Source organism: Myotis daubentonii, chromosome 10 (assembly GCF_963259705.1).
Source record: "Myotis daubentonii chromosome 10, mMyoDau2.1, whole genome shotgun sequence".
Classification (NCBI taxonomy): domain Eukaryota; kingdom Metazoa; phylum Chordata; class Mammalia; order Chiroptera; family Vespertilionidae; genus Myotis; species Myotis daubentonii.
Genome location: NC_081849.1, coordinates 6,948,931 through 6,972,970, shown reverse-complemented (window position 1 = coordinate 6,972,970; position 24,040 = coordinate 6,948,931). Strand labels below are relative to the sequence as shown.

Sequence of the window (24,040 nt, the reverse complement as noted above, 5' to 3'; positions counted from 1 at the left end):
AAACCCCACTTGTCTAGATTCCAGATGAGAGATTGGGGAGGACCAGAGGGGCTGTAAAGTGGATGCTGGGTGGGATGGGGATTGGGACCTGGAGAGCAGGAAGAAGATTAGGGAGCAAGGGATGCAGCCCCTTGGCCCTCTTATCATTTAAATATTACCACTTTAGCTCAGTGGTTGGAGCATCAGCCCTGGGTTCGACTCCTGTCAAGGGCATGTACCTCAGCTGCAGGCTCAATCCCGGCCCAGGATGGTGCGTGTGTGGGAGGCAACCAATCAATGTGTCTCTCTCACATCGATGTTTCTCTCTGTCTCTTTTCCTCCCTTCCACTCTGTCTAAAAATCAGTGGAGAAAATATCCTCCGGTGAGGATCAACAACAATAAAAATACTACCACTTTACCCCCAGGAGCGCAGCTGCCCCCAGGCACAAGGAGGAGGAGCCCTGACCCCAAACTGGGTGAATTCCTTCTAACTGCCAACTCTCCCTCCAGCCCCACTTTATGTCTAACCCTAACCTGCAGCCAACCAGCTGTCTCTGTCCGTCTCTCCCACAGTGAAACCTGCCTGTCCATGTGTCTGCCTCCCCCACCCAGCTGACCCTGTCACTCACCCCTCCAGGGTGGTGGCCCAGAAGGGAGCCTAGGCCAGCCGCTCCCCACCAGCACAGATGAGGCACTGGGAGTGGGGCAGTGGGGGCTCAGACCCATTCAAGAACGGAAGCTCTAAGTTGACCAAATAAAAAAATCCACAAGTGTAGCTTTCCTCCCACCTAGATGGGCTTTCTTAAAGGGACTCCCCAAACAACAAGGTTAGGACTGGCAACTCAGCAGGCCAACACGAACACCCCTGGGGCGTTGCCCCAGAGGTTCAGGCTGGAGGACAGGCCACCCCAAGGAAACCCATTTTCCTTATCAGCTGCTCTCCCATTTATCAAGGTCAGTGATACTCACGGCCCTGCTGAAGAGGCCCCAGGGAGCTGTGGCAGCCACCAGGGCCACCCCGTGATGGGCCGAGGCTCCAGGGCCTCCCCACTGACAGCGTGCCTTCCTTGGGGTCAGAACCAAATTTGGCCACAGTCGATCTGACTGCTTCCTCTACACCTGGCTCCAACCCTAGTACCCATGTCAAGTTCTGAGGCCCCTGCCTCTCCCGTCCACCTGCCCTCCACACCTCTCCCCACCTGGCCCTGCTGCCTCCGCTGGAGGCTCCCATGCCCCCAGGTGGCGGTGGGCTCCCTCAGGCTCCCGGTGCTGCCTCCCCGCCTTGGCCTCTCGGCCTCACTCCCTGACGCCAGCCCTTCCTTCACACCTTTGAGGCATTAGGGAAGCAGCTTTTGGGGGCTGAGTCTGCCAAGGGGATCCATCTCAGACCCTTAATTTTGGGGTCTGTCCCTAGAGAGGGCCTCTCTCTGGCCCTGATGGCAGAGGCCACCAGCAAAGCCCCAGAGTCCTCCTCCTGAGATGCACAGGCTGTTCAGCCAGAGAGCTTCCTGCTCCCAGTGCCTCCAGGGGTCACCTGCTCCCTGCTCCCGAGATACAATCAGAGAGACACTCTCCCAACGATGGACACAGTCCAGCCCACGCCATGCCCCCCACCCCCACCCCCACCCCAGGGCAGGGGTAACACCTGGGCCCACAGGGGAAAGAACGGAAGGAAACATGTCTGGGACAGAGGGGAGCCCCACTTGGGCGTGGGGGACAGTCTCCACGTCCCCACCCCAGCCCCTGACCAGAACCCAGGCAAACGCCTCCCTGGCCGCCCGGGCACCCATCCCCGGCGGCCGCCTGGCGACGTGTTCGGTGCCAGCGCGCCGGCTCCGTCCCGGGCTGGGCCGAGGCTGCGGTGCCCGCCGTGGCCGGGGGAGAGCGGCCCCCGCCACCCCTCCCGGCGGCCCTCCATTCAGCCCGCGCCAGGAGCGCACCCCCCTCCCCGACAACTTTCCCCCACTCACCACCCCATGGACCAGAAACTCAAAAAGTTTGCTTTTCGTGGCTTTGCGCGCCCCTCCGGCAACTTCGTCCGCGGCCATCGGGGTGGGCTCGGCGGCTCCTCGCACTCTCTCGCTCTCTTTCTCTTTCTTTCCCTTTTCTGCCTTTTTTTCCCTCCAACTCTCCCCTCCGAGTCCTGCTGGGCGCTCTCACACTTCTACTCGAGCGGAGTGGGGAGGGGGCCCCTTCAGGGCTGCCCTGACGGCCCACGGCCCACGCCGCCGCCGCCGCCGCGGCTGCCGCATTCCTGCGCCGATAAGACAGAAATAGTCCGCCGCCGGGGTCTGCCGCCGACTCCGCGGGGACCGCCGGCCGGCCTTCCAGCCTCGCTGCCCAAACAGCGCTGATAAGCGGCCGGGCGGCCGGCGAGCCCGGCTCCGGCGCTGGGAGCCGCACGGCCGCCGAGGCCGACCGGGGGCCGCGGGAGGCGGCGCGGGGAGGGGCGCCGGGGAGGTGGCCGGGGGCTCGCCGGCCGCCCGGCTCCGCCACAAACAGTGTCCCGGGTGGGGAGTCCGCCGGCGGGGCGGGCAGGGAACAGCCAGTTCCAACTTTTTCCCAAGTGGCTCCCGCCGCATTTCTGAGGCCCTTTCCCCGGGGACCTGGCAGGCCAAGGAGGGAAACATTCGCGGGAGGAGCGGGGGCGCCGAGCCGGGCCAGGCCTCCCCCCGCGCCGGCGGCGGCGGTGGGTGTGCCGAGGGGCGGCGTCCCGGGCGCCCGCATCTGTGAGCGCCCTTGTCCGCACCGCGGCCCGGCGGCGGGTGGGGTGTTTGCGCGCACAGACGGCGCCTCTGTGTGCCTCCTCCGCGGGGCGCGGGGCGCGTGCGGGGCGGCTGTGTGTGTGGCGGGACCTGGCCGGGGCCTCCCAGCTCCGTGTGCGTCTATTTCTGGGCCTGCGAGGCTGTGTGTGTCTCTGTGTGAAAGCGAGGGCAGGAGGGATGTCTTTTGGGAAGAGGTGGATCGGGCTCATGAGAACAGGAAGAGGAAAATGTGGGGGGAGGCAAGGATGGGGGTGCTTGTCAACGGATGGGTAGAGAGCACGAGGCAAGCAGCCCGGCGGCTTTGGAATGGGGTGCGGGGTGGGCGACTCGGAGCAGGTGGGGCTCCTGTGGGTTTGGCAGAGCCAACCTCAAGACCCCAAAGAGAGCAGGCGGTGGGGGAGTCACGAGGGCGCTGCAGGAGGCTGGTGTGGTGGGAGCAGCCAGTCCTCTGGGTTACGAGGGACAGGAAATGGGAGGGGCAAGTCATGAGATCTACAGGCTAGGCACCCTGGCCCCGCCTATGGCCCCCCAAACCACACCCCTCTCTCCTCCTTCAGAAGGGAGAACCCAGGGGTTTGGGGACAACAGTGGGTCAAGTTTACGGCCCTCCTGGGGCTGCACTGTCAGAATCCAGGTGAGGAGAGGGGGCAACTTGTTGGAAACGTATTTGAAGTTAGGCCTCCAGATCCAGCATTGCACTGGGGGTGGGGGTGGGGGGATAGGGGCTGTGTGGAGGGGGCTGGGCCTCAACCCTTCAGAATGCCTTCAGAGGTCAAGACCAAGACTGTGGGAGTATTCTGCATGGGGAGTCTCTTCTGACTGCACCCTGGTTTTGCGTGGGCATCCACTGTCAGTCCCCTGAAACGCCAGAGAAGAGGGGTGGTCCATGATGCCCCTTCTCCACCGGGGCTTAGCTGGGACCTAGAGACCCCCTTTCTGCCAAATCTCTACCTAGCCTCCACCCCAGACCCAGACCCACAGAGACTGGGCCCTGGGGGTGGTGGGGTGGGGAGGCAATCTCTCCATCCTGTTCACTAACTTCTACCCCCCTCCTGGGCTCAGTCCCATTTCTAAGCCTCTGTTCCTGATATTCTTTGCCTGGAATGCCTTCCACCTCCTGTCTGCCTGTTCTGATCATACTCATCCTTGAAAGCCCAGCTCAGGCCCCACCTCCCCGAGAAGCCTTCCCTTGTCCACTCGTGTACACGGATCTTTCTCTTCTCCGAATGTCTTTGCCACCTACCCTGTGGCATGAATTGGCACTGGGCTGACTAAGGTCTGACGTGCTTCATGTGTGTTAGGTCTGTAGTCCCCTGAGGTCAGGGACTGGCTTTAAGTCTCGCTCGTCTGCCATGCCTGGGCACAGGAACTCCACATGACCAAATGCCTGCTAACTCTTGCAACCACCCACACTCAGTGGCCAGTGGACAGAACTCGTACTTGGCCACTTACCTGAAGGCGTGAGTCACCATGGGCTGGGCACCCCCACCCTCTGTGGGTGCTTGGGCAGGGTAGACTCCCCTCGGCTTTGTGTAAAGCAGAGCTCTCAATTCTTGGAGGGGCTTTTTGGAAAAAGAAAACAGCAGAGGAGGGGGTGGGTGCCCCGCCTTACGCAGCTGGGCAGTTTGAGGGTAGGACGGCCCAGCATGTGTGAGGGGGCTTGGTCTCCTGGTGGAGTTGTCAGAGGGGTTGGACCAAGGGCTGCGGTGGACCCCAGGAGCTGGTATCACTCAGGTCCATAAGAACCCCCTTCTGGGCCAACCAAGGTCAGGGCCTCCCCTGCAGCCACCCTTGGGAGATATCCATCCCTATGCTGCCTGTAACGCACGCACGCCCCGCCCCATAGTCCAGGCACCCACCCTAATGCAAACACCAGGGGACAGGAGCCACCAGGACCCGCACCTGCGGGCGCACCTTAACCAGCTCCACAGCCCGCTCGCCAGGCCAGATCCACCCGCACCCGCCCGCAGACACGTTTGCGTGCCGTCGCTACCGGGGCGACCCTAGCGGTCGGGCACAGGGAGCCCTCGGGCCAGAAAGCAGAGGTGCCAGTGTGGGTACCGGCCAGAGCGTCCACGTCACACGGGCCAGGCGCCCCAGCCGCTCAGCCCCAGGGGCAGTCAGCAGCGCCCCGCCGCCGCGTCCCGCCGGGTGGGAGGAGGCCGGGGAGAGCCCAGATTCCAGCAGGCAGGGGCCTTCCTCCGAGCCCCTCCGCTCGTGCCGGCCGGCCCCGCTCGCGCTCCGGCCAGGACGGGCGCGTGCCCAGCGGAGGGCGGTCGCCGGCGGCCCGGAGCCGGAGTCCCCCCTGCCGTCCCCCCATCGCTCCTTCCCTCGCCGCGAAGCTCCGCCGGCACCAAATGGCCAAGCGCCGCTCCCCGCGCCGAGAGATGCGCCGCCGCGGCGGGACGGGCTCGGCGCCCCCCGACCGCGCCCGGCGCGGGGACGTGGCCCGGCCGCAGCCGCCCGCCCCGGCTGTCCCAGCCCCGGGAGGCGACAGGGGCCGCGGCGGGAGCCCGGCCGGGCATGCGCGCTGGGCCTCCCTCCCGGTGAAGGTCAGCCCCGGGCCTAGCGGCAGGACTCGGAGCGCGGGGGGCGGGGGAGGCGGCAGGCGGCGGCGACTTAACTCCTTCCCTGCGGGAGGGTGGTCACGGCGCTGCGCCGAGCTGGAGTCCCACCTCCCGTCCTCCGTGGAGGTCCCATTCCGAGGACCCCACTCGGGGGAGGCGGGGAGAGTGAAGAGCGAGGAGGGGAGGCGGGGAGCTGGGAAGGGGAGGCGAGGGGAGGGGGGGAGGCGGGGAGGAACAAAGGAACGCCGCCGGCTGAAGGGGAGATCTCTTTCTGTTGCCCCCTTTCCTCTACCCCAGCAATAAAGGTTTCCGCAGCAGAATGGAATGACCCTCTTGGATTGGTGTGTGTGTGTGTGTGTGTGTGTGTGTGTGTGTGTGTGTGTGTGAGAGAGAGAGAGAGAGAGAGAGAGAGAGAGAGAGAGAGAGAGAGAGAGAATGGAAATGAAGCGAGACCACCAGAAGCTCAGGCTGACAACCCCTGATTTCAGGGGCCTGGGCCATCGCTAAACCCAGCCCCCACTTTGCCCCCTGCTCACTAAACCCTAGGGCACGCCAGGGGCTCCCTGCCTGGCCTAAGTCCCTGCCCCCAGGGAACCCTAGGGAGACGGAGGGCCAGCCCAGCCCCGAGAGGTGAGTGGAGGGGAGTCGACACCTTAGCCCCACCTACACTGAGGGGCTTCCTCCCGCCCGCAGACAGGACATTGGAGGACCAGACCATGGGTGGGGGCACTGTCCTCCACCCCCTCCTCCACTGCCCAGGCCAGAGCCATGGTGCAGGGACCTCTCTCTTCAAGCAAGAATGTTTCTGTGCCCAGGACGCCGTCTGCTACTATTAAGGGGCTGTCTGTCTTTCTCTGAGACTTTGCCTTTCTGTGTCAGCTTGCAAACATATATAAGAGAGAAATATGACAGAAAGAAGCAAACAGGAAAAAAAAGTAGGCCACCAAAATAGGTGTGTGACCATCGCCCCTCAGCCTCTCAGGAGGAAAAGGGCCCTCCTGCCCTGAAACCCAAGGGTTCCATCAGACAGACACGGGAACCCAGGCAGACAGACGGGAAGGAGAGAGACAGACACAGAGAAGCAAGGACCATGCCAAGCCAGGGCTGCTGCTAACCCACAAAGACACCGGGTCCCTGTCCCACACACACCTCCGTTGGTCCCTCACTACTATGCTGTCAGCCCCCTTGGAGGGGGGCAAGGTCCCCCAAGGGCTGCGCAGAAAGCAGGTGCAGGGTAAAGGTTAGTCAGATGAGTAAGTCCTTCCCCTGTTTGCGTGAGTGGGTTTCCTCTGTCTATGGGGGCTCCGTGACCCCCTCGCTGCCCCTCACATACAGTGAGGGCAAACACCAGGATGCTGAAACTGCCGGTCAGGGAGGAGAGAAAGCCGAGGCTCTGGGGCCTGAGCACGTGCAGCCCAGAGGGAAGGCACATTTCGGATTCACAGCCAGTTTTCTCTCACTCCCCTCTCCCATTCTTTAGGTAACAGTTCATGCCCAGCAGCTTGTGGCTCCGTGCAAAAAGGAGCCACACTGGCCTGGTCCCCATTTCAGCAAGGATGGGGTTGGTCCTGAGTGGTGCTCTAACAGCCAGGCTGCCAACTGCAGCCGACTGGGTGGGACCAGCATGGTTCTGCCAGGTCGGGCAGCAGGGACGTTCCCATAGAAACAGCCTCAGTCCCATAGAAACATCCTCACTCCTGGACCAGTTACATTTAGGGAAAACGCAAGGAGGACCTGTGGCCTCGGGACTCGCAGGCCTTCAAGACACCAAGTAGCAGCAGCAGCAGCAGCACAGGTCCCTCCTTGCCTCCCTGAGGCCAGGAGCCTACCTGCATCCACAGGGCTGGGAACCCCACCCATCCTCACAAAACCCTCTCTCTAGCTGAAGCCTTCCCTCCAGCTCTGCTCCTGCCATCTGCCAAATGCCTGAGGCTCCACGGAGTCACCTACCCCTCTTTATGTCCTTAACATCCTGGCCCACCTCAAGTCTACCAACAGATGCTGGTCCAATCCTCACTTTGTTCACTGCCTGGGAGGCTGGGGACCACATTCAGGGGCAGCTCATGACGTCCTGTGGACACCCAGCTCTGCTCATGGCGGCTCCGCGTGGTCCTGGGAAGGCGACCTCCGCCCCAGGTGCTGCGTCCTCCTCTGTGAAATGAGATACTGCTGCCGTACCCAGACCTCCGAGAAAGCCAGAAGGGCCTTGGCTGGCATGCCGGGGAAGGACAGTTGCCGCCCGTTGCCGAGCCTCAAGCATGGACCCTGGCTCCCTGTGCTCCCTGGCTGGGAGACCCTTGGCTGCACTTTATGACCAGTGTCAGGACAATGTCATGGTGACCAAAGATCCTGCTCCTCACCCTGGAAAACTCCTGAGGCCTGAGCCACTGCTCTGACCAGGTGGTCAGAGGGATTTCCGCCAGCCACTACATTCTGAGGTCTGGGATGTCACCCAAGTGAAGAGAACTGAATAGAGAAAAGAATTCATTTGCATTTCCTTGAAGACATTTTTTAGGGAAATTAGACCAAATGGCAACGGGCAGTGGAATGTACAGATAAAACATCCATGGAACAGCCCAGGGACCTGGCCTCCCAGGTGTCTTCAGCTTCACCTGGAGTCAAGGGTGAGCTCCGCTCTCGGGGTCTGAAATGCACTTTCTCCTCTGCATCCGTGGGGCCCAGGGAGCCCTGCCCTCTGCCCCTCACCCGACACTCTGCCTCTCCACCACGCCTGTGGGCTACCTGTGGCGCACCTGCCTTCCTGCCATAGGAAACCCCGCACTTCCCTCCACTCCTGCAGGCGCGGCTCCGCAAGGCTCCAGCACCCTCTCTGCTCCCCTCTCCCACCAGCCCGAGCCCTTCCACTCTGTGCTCTGTCATAAGTAAGATGTCCGATCCACTTGGCCCCTTCTGTGAACATCCCTTTCGCTTTCTTGTGACAGAGCTCGGCTCCCCTTGACGATGTTTTCCCCAGAACTGCCCCACCCCCACCCCTGGCGCGCACTGACCTTGAGGTGGGGCAGTACCCCTCCTGGCCCATGGCAGCAGCTTCCAGGCCCTAGTTTTGCATCTTATCCCCACACATGGTGCCTTCATTTCCTGGGGGTTCTAGCTCCAGCTCACTGTCACTCCCGCCAGTGTAACTCCCTGCCCTCTTCCTGCTGCTTTTCAGATCCTCTGGTCTTGATTCCTTGGCCTCCTCACCTCCAGTGATCCTCCCCCGAACCCTACCCCCAGCCACTCACACCCAGGTCATTTCTTGTGCCTTGTCATTCCAGGCACTGCAGTCCGCACCCCGGTATCAGTCTCAAGCACTCCACTCTCTGACCACTCTGTCCAGTGCCTTGACCCCCAAAACCTGTGACCCCACTGGAACCTGGGTCCATTTCTCTGACTCACATCCCTCATTGCAATGACACCGGCATATAGACGCTCTTCTTTCAAGTTATGGTGAAATATATATAACATAAAAGTTCATTTTAACCTCCTTTGCATCTATTCTTGACTCTCTTAAGAGTTAAATCCAGTTCACTAACTCCTCCCCTGCACCCAGCAGCTGACTGTGGCTGGAGTGAAACATACCCCTGCCTGGAACTGGTCTCACTGTCACTTTAGGAGCACAGAGTTCAGTGGCCTCATGCCATCTCTGGTCCATTCATTTCCTTCCCTGGTCCCACTTCGACACGAGTCTTCTTCTTCTCCCTCCTCTGACTTCAAAATCCTCCTCCCCTCTGCACTCCCAGATGGTAGGCGTGCTCCGTGCTTCACTGAGAAAATGAAAGAAACTTCCAGAGACTCCCACCAACCTCCCATCTCCCAGCAGCTCTCTCCCGTTCCCATAGGAGTCACCTGTGCTGTGGCCTCGGTCCTATAGGAGTTGTCTGTGCTCTGGTCCGGAGCTGCCATCCTGGTATCCTGGCTCCTGTCCCTTCTCACACCCTCAAGGACGTTGCTCCAGCAATTCTCTCCCACACCATCACATGGTCAGCCTTCCCCTCGTTCCTGGATGCTTCCTGCCAGCACGCAAAGTCCTACCATTTCCCCATCTGCTCATCCTATCGGTCACTGCCCAGTTGCAACAAAGCTTCTCAAAAGTGTTATCTTCTCCCAATCCAATCCTTGCTGGCACACATCCTACTCACTGCTCCACTGGAAATGCTCCTGTCGGAGCCGCCCTCAGTTCTCAGGAATCATCTTGCTTAAGCAGCTGCCTCATTCCATACAGTTGGCCACTGTCTCCTCTTGGAAATACTCTCTAGCCTTGGCTCAGAGCAGCGGTCACCAACCGGTGGTCCGTGGGCCACTGGTGGTCCGTGAGGTCCGAAAGGTTGGGACCGCTGCTCTAGAGCACTCCCATCCTTGGGTTTCCCTCTTGCATCCCTTGCTGCCCCTTCTCACCTCCGGGGCTGTCCAGCTCATCTTCCCTCTCAGGGTGGGGCACTTCGGGCCCAGGCCTTGGTCCTCTTCACTTCTCCACAATCACTTCCTTGGTGACCTCACCCAGTGTCATAGCTTTAAAGACCATCTATATGTTGACAACTACCAACGTTTTCTTCCCGAGCAGTCCCCTTGCCCAACTCTTAGACTTGGATATGCAATTGTCTACTCAACATTCCCACCTGGATCAGTCACAGACGGCTCCACCTTCATATCCCCACAACAAACTCCTGCTCTCTGCCCACCAACATTGGAGTGACCCCAGAATCCTGTCTTTCTCTCACATCCCGCATCCACTCTGAAGGCAAGTCCTGTTGGCTCTGGATCCAGTACCCAACCCCTTCTTACCTCTCCTTGCTACCACCTGCTTCAATCCGTGAGTGGTGGTTAGCTTGCTTCCAACCTGCACCAAATCTATTCTCAACTTGGCAACCAGAGTGGTCCTTTAAACAGGGAAATCAGCCTGGCCGGTGTGGCTCAGTGGTTGAGTGTCGACTTGTGAACCCGGAGGTCACTGTTTGATTCCAGGTCAGGGCACATGTCTGGGTTACAGGTTGGGGGGTGAGGGTGTAGGAGGCAGCTGATCAATGATTCTCTCATCTTTGATGTTTCTATTTCTCTCTCCCTCTCGGAAATAAAAACATTAAAAAAAAACCACAAAAAATAAAAAGGGGAATCAGATCACATCATCTCTCTGCTTGAAACTCTCCCAAGTCCCCCTATCTTATTCTGAGTAAGGACCAAGGTCCTGCGGGTCCCAGGACCCAGTCCCAACGCTACTCTCTGCTCCCTCTGTCCCTCACCTCCTGCCAGTCCTTCACTCTTGTCTGTGCCCCAGCCTCTGGCCTCGTTGTGGTTCTTCAGAAACTCCAGGCATTGGGCAGCCCTGGGGCTTTGTTCCCTCCGCCCGGAAGGCTCTTCTGCATGGCTAACTCTCCTATCTCCCTAAAGTCTTTGTTCAAATGTCCTCTTCTCAATGGGTACAATCTGTCCACACTATTAAAAACTGCAGCCCTCCCTCCCCGCTGCAGTCATCTCCCATATTCTGCTCATCTCCCCGTGGTGCTGCACACCTTCCACCATTCTATGTCATGGACTTACTTACTGTGTTAGTGTGTCCCCCTCCTTCCCTCTGTTTGAAGGTAAGCTCTACAAAGGCAGGGACCTTTCTGGCTTGTTCACGAATAAATCCCGAGTAGCTGGCACATGGTCGAGACAGTGATTCCTCAGAGGTGAAGGCAATGCGGGATTTCTACATGCTTCCAAATGACACCTGCATATATGCTACAATCTGTGCTCATGTCATGGTAAGATTCATAGCAATAGCATCGTCTTAGGTCTGAACAGGACTTTACTGTTGGCCAGCCAGGCACCTTCACACACAGTAACCAGCCTAGTCCTCACAGAGACCCTACCAGGTAGGGGATAGGATTCCTGTTCTAAAGATAAGGAAAAAGGGCTCTAGGAGCCATGTGACTTGCCAGCAGTCACGGTGCTATTACGGGGTGGGGTCGGGACTGCAAATCCATCTCCCAACCTCAAGGTTTCTGGGTTTTCTTCATCCCAAGCTGCCTCCCTGACATCTCCATGTAGAATGCCTGGCCCCTGGGAATAATCACACACACACACACACACACACACACACACACACACACACACACCTCCCCCTTCCCCAAACACCTGCCTTTTAGAGAAGAAAATCAAGATTCCCAGAAGCCTGTACATTTAAGCTGAATTACTCTCATTTGTCTTTTAAAATTCACCCCAAAAGATTTCAAGCAGATTGTTTCAAACACTAAGAATACAAATTCTAGGAATGCACCATCAAGATGTCTAAAACAAATTTCAGTGCATTTTTAGGAGGTCCCTTTAAGTCCTATGTTAGAAATATCCTTTAGCCAAAAAAATGAATCTTAGTTCAACTTTGAATAAGCCCTTCGCTCTTGTGGGTGGAGCAGTAGGCAGTTTGGTGGCTTCTCCTGGCCGTGCGGAAGGACACACGTGTGCATGTAACTCTTGGGTGGGAAACGCACACACGATCACCAGGTCAGCAATGCCTCTCTGTCCTCCCACCTGGCCACCCCGGTTCATGCTTCCTGCAGGGACATGCTACCTGTCCATAGGCAGGTGGTGGTCTTGGACAGATCCAGGGCCACCTTGTCCTGCCTTCCTGGTGCTGTTTGGTGGCCACAGGTCTGAAGAATTCAATCTGGCCTAAGAGGGTAGGAGAAATGATGTGAGCAAAGGCAAGAGGCTCCATCTGTGCCAAGAGGACCCCAGACTTCTTGGGGAACCAGGCAAAAGTATGTGGGGTTGAGAGGAGATGGGCCTGCTAGGGATCAGGGTTCACAAAGCAGGGCTCAGCCTCCCCCAGGTCCCCACACAGCAGACCCTATAAGTCAGCAGACCGTGCTTTAGTTCTGGGTCCCAATAGTGCAGCGACAGCCAAGAAACCCCATGAAGACTCACCATGGAGCGGCTGAGGGGAGGATGCAGGTGTTCTCAGGGCATGGACCTGCTAGGTGCACCACCCCTGTCTCCACCAACCTTTGTAACAAAGTCTGCTTGGTGCCCCCGCCCACCTGTATAAGGATTCCCCACTCCGGGAAGTGTTTGGCCCTGCCCTGACCATGTCCTGGCTCCCAGATCTAGGCTCTTGCCTTAGGTATTGCAATCCAGCCTGTCTCTGCCCAGGGCTGTGACAATGGGTCCTAACTGCCCTGCCCATTGCCCATCGCTCCAGTGACTTATAGGGTCTGCTGCGTGGGGACATGGGGGAGGCTGAGACCGGCTTTGTGAAATCCCTGACCCCTTGCAGGCCCACCTCCTCTCAACCCCACATACTTCTGCCTGCTTCCCCAAGAAATCTGAGGTCCTCTGGGTTCAGGGCCTGGGGGCCAATCTTTCCCCAGGTCCCGAACCCACTGTTCTAGTAGGTTCTCTGCAGGCCCATGGTGTGATAGCTCTGAGCTTCAACCTGGGAACAAGGCTTCTAAAGTCCTCTTGGCACTGTTGACATTTTGGGCTGGATAACTCGTGTGTGTATGCGTGCGCGCATGCGTGTGCATGTGTACGTGTGTGCGTGCGTGTGTGTAGGCTGTGCCATGCATTATACAATGTTAGGAGCATCCCTGGTTTCTATTCAGTAATTTCTACCACCACCCTCAGCCCTCTAGTGCAGCGGTTCTCAACCTGTGGGTCGCGACCCCTTTGGGGGTCAAACGACCGTTTCACAGGGGTCGCCTAAATACATCCTGCATATCAGATATTTACATTACGATTCATAACAGTAGCAAAATTACAGTTATGAAGTAGCAACGGAAATAACTTTATGGTTGGGGGTCACCACAACATGAGGAACTATATTAAAGGGTCGCGGCATTAGGGAGGTTGAGAACCACTGCTCTATCTAGACAAGCAAAAATATCTCCAGACACGGTTCCGTGTCCTGGAGGGAGAAACTGCCCCGGACTGAGAATCACTGCCCCAGAGTCAGTCAGTGGTGGGTTCACGCCTGGCTCAGCCACTGATGACCAAAACTTGTACAAGTTACCTGACTGTCTACGCCTCATTCTCTCCATCTGCACAATAGGGATCCTTACACCTGCCTCGAAGGTGGATGGGAGTGTCAAAGTGAGGTCGCACATGTGCAGAATTCAGCATGGCGCCTGGCACAGGGTAGGCACTGCATGAGAGCTTGCTGCTGTTGCTGGGTTCCCGATGCTGCACCTCTCAAACACTCCCCCTTCTCCACCCCCCCCCCCAGCTCCACTGCCACTACTCTGCTTACCTCTGGGTCCCTGGTGGTCCTGCTGCGGACCACCCCCCAGCTAGGGGAGCAGTGAAACCAGGGAGCCCTTGGAGCCCTGCAGCTGTGGGGATCGTCGTGGCTGATCATGATGGCTATGGGGGCCTGGGGGAGTCTGGGTTCTCCCCAAACCACCAGAAGCTTCCTTGAGCAGAGACTGGCCATCAGCATGCAGGCCGGGCCTGGCGTGGTTAGCCTGTGTATGTGGCCCAGAAACACGGTAGGCGCTGCAGGAAAGAGGGAGATGCTTCAGGAGCCACCACAGCAAACCAAGTGGATTTAAATCCAGGAATAATTCCCAAGGCGGCTTGTTGGCCCGGGGAAGCCGAGGTTTGGGAGCTGCTGCTGAAGACACCTAGAGGGAAAGCAGGGCCTCCCCCTGCACCGTCCTTCCCCACCTCTCCTCTGCCTCCCCTTCCCATGCTTAGTGAGCACCCACTAGGGCAGCCGTGGGCAAACTACGGCCCGCGGGCCGGATCCGGCCCGTTTGAAATGAATAAAACGATTGAAAAAAAAGACCGTACCCTTTTATGTAATGATGTTTGCTTTGAATTTATATTAGTTCACACAAACACTCCATCCATGCTTTTGTTCCGGCCCTCCGGTCCAGTTTAAGAACCCATTGTGGCCCTCGAGTCAAAAAGTTTGCCCACCCCTGCACTAGGGACTGCTTTGTGAGAAGTGCTGCTGACTCACGCGCTAGACACAGCCTCAACCCTCGAGACACCTGAATTTAAGGACCAGAAAGGGGCTGATGGGACTGAAGGCCTTGACACACTGCAAGATGCAAGAAGCTCATGTCAGCTGCCCCCCACCCAGGCGCCAGGAAGGCTGCAGTTCCAGTACTAGGTAGTGCGTCCCATTCCAGAGCCCTGGGTCCGTGCTAAGGTCTCTCACGATGAAGCCGGCAGTCAGGGGAGCCTGGACCAGCACCGGGTTAGGAGGATGTAGTCCTTGCGGAGGAGAGAGGGAATTACCCCTAGCAGCTGCCGCCTCAGGGGCTGTGGCTGGGCGGCGCAGCGGGCCTCGGTGTCCGTGGAGGAGAAGCCAGCAGCTGCAGCCCTGCCGAGAGTTCTGGGGAGCTGGCTGCAGGGTTGCCATGGGCTGGCTGCCAGCGAACCTGTGGCACATTGACTGTACCAGTGGCCCAGAAAGGAGGCCCCCTCCGGCTCCGCACAGTCCCCTGAGGGGAGAGCTAGAGCCAGGTGGGGAGCCTGTGTTCCAGCCACCAGGGCCCAAGGGATTGCACGGTGGCAGGGAGTCCAACTGTCCCCTGGGGCCTTGGTTCTTCCTGTGGCAGGTGTAACCCAGGCTCAAACCTCCTGCAGGTTCTGGGCACTTAGAGCTCATCTCTCTCCTGCAGAAGACAGGACTCCCAATGCTGAAGGCAGCGATCACAGTCCCGTTAGGGGCTGAATTATGTTCCCCACAAAGTCATTTGTTGGGGTCCTAACCCACAGCACCTCAGAATGTGATCTTATCTGGAGACATGGCATTTACAGAGGTCATCGAGTTCAGATGGCCATTAGGTTGATTCTAATCCAATGTGACCGGCGTCCTTAAGAAATAGGGGACTTTTGGACACAGAGACTGACATGCACAGAGGGAAGATGATGTGAGGGGACAGAGGAGAAGATGGCCATCTGCAGGCCTTCCCCACAGGTCCTTCCTCACGGCCCCCAGGACGGACCAGCCCTGCTGACACCTTGATCTCAGGCTTCCAACTCTAGGCTGTGAGAAAACGCATTTCAGTTGTTTCAGCCCTGGTCTGTGGTACTTCGTGGCAGCCCTAGGTACTAATTACTAGCCCACCCCAACACGGCTCTTCACGATCCCTACAGTGGTCTGCATGTGACCTGCTGGCCAGTCCGTGGGCCATCCATTCTGCTCCCATGTCCTGAGGGCAGCCCCTACAGCGGTTCTCAACCTGTGGGTCGCGACCCCTTTGGGGGTTGAACGACCCTTTCACAGGGGTCGCCGAAGACCATCCTGCATATCAGATATTTACATGACGATTCATAACAGTAGCAACATTACAGTTATGAAGTAGAAACGAAAATAATTTTATGGTTGGGTCACAACATGAGGAACTGTATTTAAAGGGCCAGAAGGTTGAGAACCACTGCCCTAGAACAATGTGTTGCACAAGCACAACACAGGGCAGAGCCTGGCCCAGAAGACCTGCGTCTGAGCGTTCACCCCACGGCCTATTGACCAGAAGACAACAGTGTGAAGTCATGTCAACCGGTCTGACCCTCATTCCCTTCATTTTTAAAATGGGCATACTAACGTCTCATTGGGTTACTGTCAGTAGCAAAACAGTAATGAGCGGACTTGTGAAAATTCTCCTTAAGTCGCAGAGGGCTGAATAAAGTACCACTGTTAATGAGTCACTCCTTGGTAACCACCCTTCCCACTCTGGCCTTGTATTGAACTCACTGTCAATTAAAACCTCAATTCGCTTCTTACTCCAATTGTGCCAAAGCATGTCTCCCCATCCCATTCTTGTAATGTTGCCTTTGTGGACTCAAGAACAGACACATCGGGAGAACCAAGATGGCGGCATAGGTTAACGCCGGAGTTTGCTGCTTTGAACAACTACTTCAAAAGTGAAACCAAAAAACGGAAGGGACATCACCCAGAACCGCAGGAACGCTGGCTGAGTGGAAGTCCTACAACTAGGAGGAAAGAGAAACGCACACGGACACTCAGAGGAGGCGCAGTGCTGAAGTCAAATTCTGAGGTGCGGAGTGCGCGGAGCGGGCTGGCGGCGGAGGGCGCGGTTGTTGTTTTCAATCGGGAGGGAGTCGCAGACTCTGAGCACCAGATCCGGGCGAGTCTTTAGGGACCCAGACTCAAACGGGAGAAGTGGGACTGTCTGGCTTCGGTCAGAGCGAGTGCAGCTTTCTCTCCCAGCTTTGCAGCGGGTCCTGGGACTCAGAGAGGCAGAGCCCCTGGGGACAGGACTGAGAGCCGCCATAACTGCTCTCTCCGGCCCACCCTGTTGATCCTGTGCGACCCGCCCCGCCCAAGCCCTGCACAGAGGCATTTGCCGGATAGCCTCAGGCAAAGGCTAGATTAGCACCTCCCTAGAGGACAGAAGTTCTCTCACTGCTGACACAGCTGATTCTCATAGCCACTTGGCCTGGAGGTCAAACCCTCCCTGGAATTAGCTACAACAATCAAGATTTAACTATAAGACTGCGAACAAAGACCACTAGGGGGTGCACCAAGGAAGCATAACAAAATGCGGAGACAAAGAAACAGGACAAAATTGTCAAAGGAAGATATAGAGTTCAGAACCACGCTTTTAAGGTCTCTCAAGAACTGTTTAGAAGCTGCCGATAAACTTAATGAGATCTACACGAAAACTAATAAGACCCTCGATCTTATATTGGGGAACCAACTAGAAATTAAGCATACAAGGACTGAAATAACGAATATTATACAGACGCCCGACAGCAGACCAGAGGAGCGCAAGAACCAAGTCAATGATTTGAAACGCGAGGAAGCAAAAAACATCCAACCGGAAAAGCAAAATGAAAAAAGAATCCAAAAATGCGAGGATAGGGTAAGGAGCCTCTGGGACAGCTTCAAGCGTACCAACATCAGAATTATAGGGGTGCCAGAAGATGAGAGAGAGCAAGATATTGAAAACCTATTTGAAGAAATAATGACAGAAAACTTCCCCCACCTGGTGAAAGAAATGGACTTACAGGTCCAAGAAGCACGGAGAACCCCAAACAAAAGGAATCCAAAGAGGACCACACCAAGACACATCATAATTAAAATGCCAAGAGCAAAAGATAAAGAAAGAATCTTAAAAACAGCAAGAGAAAGAAACTCAGTTACCTACAAGGGAGTACCCATACGACTGTCAGCTGATTTCTCAACAGAAACTTTGCAGGCCAGAAGGGAGTGGCAAGAAATATTCAAAGTGATGAATACCAAGAACCTACAACCAAGATTACTTTATCCAGCAAAGCTATCATTCAGAATTGAAGGTCAGATAAAGAGCTTCACAGATAAGGAAAAGCTAAAGGAGTTCATCACCACCAAACCAGGATTATATGAAATGCTGAAAGGTATCCTTTAAGAAGAGGAAGAGGAAGAAAAAGGTAAAGATACAAATTATGAACAACAAATATGCATCTATCAACAAGTGAATCTAAGAATCAAGTGAATAAATAATCTGATGAACAGAATGAACTGTTGATTATAATAGAATCAGGGACATAGAAAGGGAATGGACTGACTATTCTTGGGGGGGAAAGGGGTATGGGAGATGTGGGAAGAGACTGGACAAAAATCGTGCACCTATGGATGAGGACAGTGGGTGGGGAGTGAGGGCGGAGGGTGGGGCGGGAACTGGGAGGAGGGGAGTTATGGGGGGGAAAAAAAAAGAGGAACAAATGTAATAATCTGAACAATAAAGATTTAATTAAAAAAAAAAAAAAAGAACAGACACATCGTTATTCCTGTTCATATTCATCTTGTAAGCCTTAGCCCATTGTTCTGGCTTGAGAGCTTTTGAATCTCAGTTCCATTATCCAATATATTTACTGTCCTTTCCAGCTGTGCCTCATTCATAAATCCAGTGAGCATAACCTCTCTTCATCCGGGTCTTTGCTGAAGGTATTGAAAGAAGACAGGCACCAGGACAAAACCCTCTCTCCAGACAATCTAGCCCCTTGGGGCTTAGTCTTCGCCTGGCAGTAAACTTACTCCATCACAGGAATATCCAGTCCCATGACGGAGTGTCATGTGGTAGTTAAAAATCAGCCAGTGCCCTAGCCGGTTTGGCTCAGTGGATAGAGCGTCGGCCTGCAGATAGAAGGGTCTTGGGTTTGACTGTGGTCAAGGAGTTGCAGGCTCCTCCCTGGCCTGGGCCCTGGTCGGAGCTCATGCAGGAGGCAACCAATTGATGTGTTTCTCTCACATCGATATTTTTCTCTTTCTTTCCTTTCCCTCTCTCTTCACTCTCTCTAAAAATCAGTGGGAAAATATCCTCAGGGGAGGATAAATAAATAAATAATAAAATACAAGCAGCCACAGTAGGAGTATTTACACCATAAGAATTGGCAAACAATACAGATCAGAGCTCAGCTCCCCCTTCCCAGCCTGTGAAGAGCCCGTTGTTGGGTATTTAAACACACACCACTGCACCCAGCCCATGTTTATGTGCCAAACTCAAAATATTGGGGAAGACTTTATCAAAGTCTTTGTCAAATACTTCGGATATATGTCCAAATTAACATATATATCTTAATGAAGCTTAATAGCCTGTAAAACAATTCAATATTCATTATATAATCTGGTTCTTTCAACATCCCAGGAAGTGAAAGGGAGGATATTACTATACCCTTTTTAAAAATGAGGGGCACAAGGTTAATGATTGACACAGAGCCAGACAGCAAACTAGTGTGGAAGGTGGGGCCACTGCCCCGGGTTTAAACGTAGACAAGTTGAGAGGGGGGTTCCACAGCAGTTCCCACCCCTCCCGTCAGCAGCACACCACTGAGGATTAATGAGCAATGCTTCTCAAAATGGGACCCCTGACTGATACTTGGGACGGGGTCTTCACATTTTGACAAAGTTCTTCACAGTTTGTATATAACTCATTGATGACAAGAGACTACCTAAAGTGACAGCAACTCTTAATGCAATATTTCTCAAACTGAGGCCCTCAAGTTCTCGGGGTGAGAAATGTACTGAGCCTGAGGGATAAAAGAGACAACAAGGGGTAAGGAAAGTTCAGGATGGATGTTACCAATTGGGCCAGGCGAACAGCTCTCGCTTAGCCCACACTGTGTCTTACGCACTCTTAGAAACCTTAAAAATTGTCAGATTTCACATGAAGAAACAGATTTCCAGTCTCTTAAGAAACGGGAAATCTGGCAATAAGCCCAACAAGACCTTGGACAGTCAGATGGAGGTTAGAAGGGGGTGCCCCTTTTTGAACGGGCAAGAGCTCTCTAATCCACTCCTCCTCCTAATTCCCTATTTTAGGGACCACAAACTCTAATGCCCCTAGGGGCTCAGCAATTAATGTAAATAAGTGGTCTGGGCTTTGAGCACCAGAACAATTAGCCTTTGACCTTAGGTCTCTGCTGGAGGCAGAGGGCCTGGCTGTTTCCCTGTGGTCTGGGCCACACACACCTCCAAGAGCCAGATGTGGTCGAGAGACCCCACCTGGGACTCTTGCCCCGACCATTCAGAGAATAATTAACCTCTCTGTGCCTCAGTTTCTCATCTTAAAAGTGATGAAGATAATAATGGCATTCACCTTATAGTGTTGTGGTAAGGATAAATGTTAAGCCATGAAAAATTCTAAAAACAGTTCTTGAATTTGCCATGAGTCCTCCATCAGCACTATTATTCTGACTCCACATGCTTTGCTCTGTTCCCTCCTGCAGGGGGTGATCTAAGCCTCAGATGCTGCTGAGGAAGTGAGGGGTGGGCAACAGGGGGTGGGCAGTTGTGGGGTGAGGGGGGTCTTGACAGATAGAGCTATCATCTACTGAACAGGCAAATTTTTGAAGGGTTTCAAAGACAGAGTTGTAACCTGAAGGGAGAGGCCAGGGTGAGATAGGATAAGAGGGAGTAAAATAGGGGCTCAGAGGGTAAACTGAGGCACACAAATAAAAGCAAAATGATGGCTTGCTGATGGGTGGGGGAAGTCAGATTTGCGACAAAACCAGGTCTCAGCTTCTTCCCTCTCTACTCAGGCTGCCACCCAAAGGGACCTCGCCCCTCCTCCTGCCTCAAAGCGACCCACCTGCAGCCCTGCTGCTGATTCAGCTGCTGAAACTCAGCCAGATGTGTCTACAGCCCCAGAGAGCTGGGGGGCCACAGGGCTCTCTCCTGGAGCCCCACACCGGTTCATTCACCACCCCCCCTTCCAACTGAAAACTCTATTAGAGGAAAGAAGTTAGGCCTCTCAAATATGCAGGTTACGTCAGGCCGATGGAGAGCTGCTGGCTGGGAAGATGACTGCACAGGCATGGGACTAGGAGAAGGCACAACTTGGCTGGTGGGAGGAAGCCCCAGGGGGTCCTCACTGGCCCCGGGCCTTTATGAGCCAATGGTGGGTGTGGCCTGGAACCAGGGGAGACCCTGGTCACTGCTAAGAAATCGTGCTCTGGGGTCTACAGATGACACCTGGAGCCGGAGCAGCCCTAGAAGGACATTTAACCCATGCACTGAGGAGGGCGTTCCTGACATTCACCACACATGAGGCCTCGGGTGGAGTGCCTGTTACTCAGCATCCACTGCACCCTTATGGAAGGGGCATTAAGTCCCACTTTACAGATGAAAGACCAGGCCTGAGTAAATACAAAGGCTGACCCACTAGGCAGCCTCGCCCCCTCTGGCTGTCTCTCCCCAGTGGGCACCAAGGTCATGAACAGCCTGCACATGCCCCAGGTAGGAACATTTGAAGAAGCCAGAACTGGTTGTTCCCGAGAGCAGGTGCAGAGTGTGTGACGACTGTCTCCAAGTGTCTGGGGGCGGACAAATGTCGTGGAAGCAGAAATATTCTCCAAAGGGCAAGACCAAGGTCACCACAAGAACAACTGAGGAAGGACTAAGCTTTGGAACATGGTGAACAGGTCCTGTTGGGGAGGGACTGCCGGGTGGGGACCAAGAGCAGCTGGATGGAGCTGCTCAGGTGTTGGCAGGTCAAGGTGGGCAGGTAAGAAAGGCCCCCTCTTGGGTCATGGGGGTGGAGGGAGGGCATGGCCAACAGCAAAAGGGATGGCAGGCTCATCTTAGGATCAGCTGTCAGGGCCATCTCCTTTCTTCTCTGACTGCCTCATTTATTCACTAGCTCATTCAAGAAATATTTTTTTGTGCTATGCTGAACAAGACAGATGCATTCAGTCTGTGCCTTTAAGGGGCTCTACAATGAAATATTTAAATTTCTGGTACATAAGAAGGTGGGACTGACTTTACTGACTTTTGGGGAGTGAAAAAGTGTCCCCGGAAGGAGTGGCATTTAAGTCTAGCCTTGAAGAATGAGCATACTTATTCAGGTGAAGGGAGCTGAAAGAGTATTGCTGGCAAAGGGAATGGCATGTGTGAAGGCCGTGAGCGAGGGCAGTCATTTGAAGGCCATGAGGACATGGAAGACGGGCCAGGTCATGTTTCAGGAAGCCCACTGTGAATGCCCTGGTCGGTTGGGGCTTGGGGCAGGGGGCCAGACTGAGTGTGGGGCACCAATTAGGTGGCTACTTCAGTGATCTGGGCAGAAGACAGCAGCAGATGGACCAGGATGGTGACCTGAGAAATAAGCCGATGGAATTGGGATGGGTCTAGGAAATAAAAATCAAATAAAAGAATGAGGTGATTGGAAAGAGGAATCAAGATGGCGACATAAGTAAACGCCGGTACTTGCTGCCTCCCACAATCACATCAAAATTACAATGAAACTACAAAACAACCATCATTCAGAACTACCTGAAAGCTAGCTGAATGGAAGTCCTACAATTAGAGAAGTAAAAAAGAAAGCACATTGAGACTGGTAGGAGAGGTGGAAGTGCAGAACAGGCTGGTCAGACACGCACATGTGCCATTTTTTTAATTGCAAGGGATATATTGGCTGCAGAGGCACCCTCTGTGAGGAGTAAGGGGTCCCAGCCCCACATCAGGCCCCCAGCCCGGGGTTCCAGAGCTGGTTAGAGACGTCCCCATAACTTCAGGCTGTAAAAACCAGCAGGGATGTGGTTGAGTGACACAGAGGCTGCTGGAGACCCAGAGAGCTCCTTTTAAAAGGCCAGAGCACGAACTTACTCAGACTCTATCCCTCTGAGCTCCAGCACCAGATGGCTTTGGGGGACACAGGGACATACAGGGAGGAGTGTTTAGCATAGTGGCAGGAAATCAGGGATGGCTTTCTCCCATACAGGGGGTGCTTGCAGGCAGGTGTCATTGTTCTTGTGCTAGGACCTCCTCTCCCCTTTTACCCCTCTCTGAGCCCCTTTCCCTCCTCCCCCTCAGGTCACAGAGCTGACTGGCAGCCATATCTGAGTTTCCATCAGCCTGGCTCACACTGTTTGCTCCCCACTGGTGATTCCCTGAAACCCTGCCCCATCCAATTTGCAGCCCCACCCAAGCTGTTTGCTGCAACTTTTCCATTTGAAGAGCCTGTTCTAGCTCAGGCTTCAAACTTTGCTAAAATCTCTCAAACAAGCAGCAGCTGGTGTCAGTGTACCCCAAACCTATCAATAAAAGGCCCAATACCCAGCACTAGCACCAGCCTGTCTTGCTTCACAACTTGGCCTTGCCTGGGCACTTCATAAGCCCAATATAAGTAGCAGCCATCTACAGACCTCTCTGTAGCTTCTGCCAGGTGGCCCCAGGCAGTGTCTGACTTTGCACCTCCCAGAAGGACCCAGAGCCAGTGTACCTGATGGATAGCTTCAGACCATACCAGATTACAACTCTACACATCCACAAGCAACACACTCAAGAGGAAGACTCAGTGAGCACTAAAGCCTTACTAAAGCAAGTCCTGCTCCATAGGGGTATCTCCTGCACAGCTGCTCTTCCACTGAAGCTGGTTCTCACAGCCAATTTGGCCTAGAGGTCAATTCCTCCCAGTGACGCCAATAGCAATCAAGGTTCAAGTACAGGACTATGCACACAGCCCACACAGGGGCACACCTACAGTGCCCAGATCAGGTGACTGGGGAGGCTGAGCCACTGGGCCCTACAGGACACCTACTACACAAGGACACTCTACTAGTTCCAGAAGACATAGTAGCTCTACCTAATACATAGAAACAGACACAGTGAAGCAGCCAAAATGCAGAGATAAAGAAACATGTCACAATGGAAGCAAGCAAACTACTGAATACAGAGTTCAAAACCATGGTTATAAGACTAATCAAGAATCTTAATGAGAGCTTCAAGGGACTTAGTGAGACTTTCAAGGATCTTAGTAAGAACTTCAAAAGACATGAAAAGGAACAGTCAGAAATTAAGCATATACTAACTGAAATAAAGAATAATTTACAGGGATTTAAGAGTCGAGTAGAGGATTCTGAGAATCAAATCAACAATTTGAAATATAAGGAAGGAAAAACCATCTAATCAGAAGTGCAAAAAAAGAAAAAAAAATTTAAAAATATGTAGATAGTATAAGGAGCCTCTGGGACAACTTGAAGAGTACCAACATTCACATCATGGGGGTGCCAGAAGGAGAGGAGAGAGAGCAAGATATTGAAAACCTATTTGAAGCAATAATGACAGAAAACTTCTCCTACCTGGTTAAAGAAATAGACTTACAAGTCCAGGAAGTGCAGAGAGGAACCCAAAGAGGCCCACACCAAGACACATCATAATTAAAATGCTAAGGATTAAAGACAAAAAGAGAATCTTAAAAGCATCAAGAGAAAAGCAGTTAGTTACTTACAAGGGAGCACCCATACAGCTGTCAGCTGATTTCTCAACAGAAACTTTGCAGGCCAGAAGGGAGTGGCAA

General features: G+C 54.6%; 1 protein-coding gene across 2 annotated transcripts in view; it reads right to left on the bottom strand.

Annotated features, from left to right (window-relative positions):
- Window positions 1-24,040, bottom strand: part of SMARCD3 (SWI/SNF related, matrix associated, actin dependent regulator of chromatin, subfamily d, member 3) — a 38,961-nt gene that overhangs the window by 8,817 nt on the left and 6,104 nt on the right. Inside the window, exon 1 of one of the 2 annotated variants that reach the window (XM_059711450.1) lies at window positions 1,951-2,689. The exons of the other annotated variant lie outside the window; for it this stretch is intronic. Coding sequence (XP_059567433.1) covers window positions 1,951-2,028 — 78 coding nt within the window. The 5' untranslated portion in view covers window positions 2,029-2,689. Of the gene's footprint in view, window positions 1-1,950; window positions 2,690-24,040 lie in introns of those variants that run through there. 2 annotated transcript variants of the gene reach the window in all.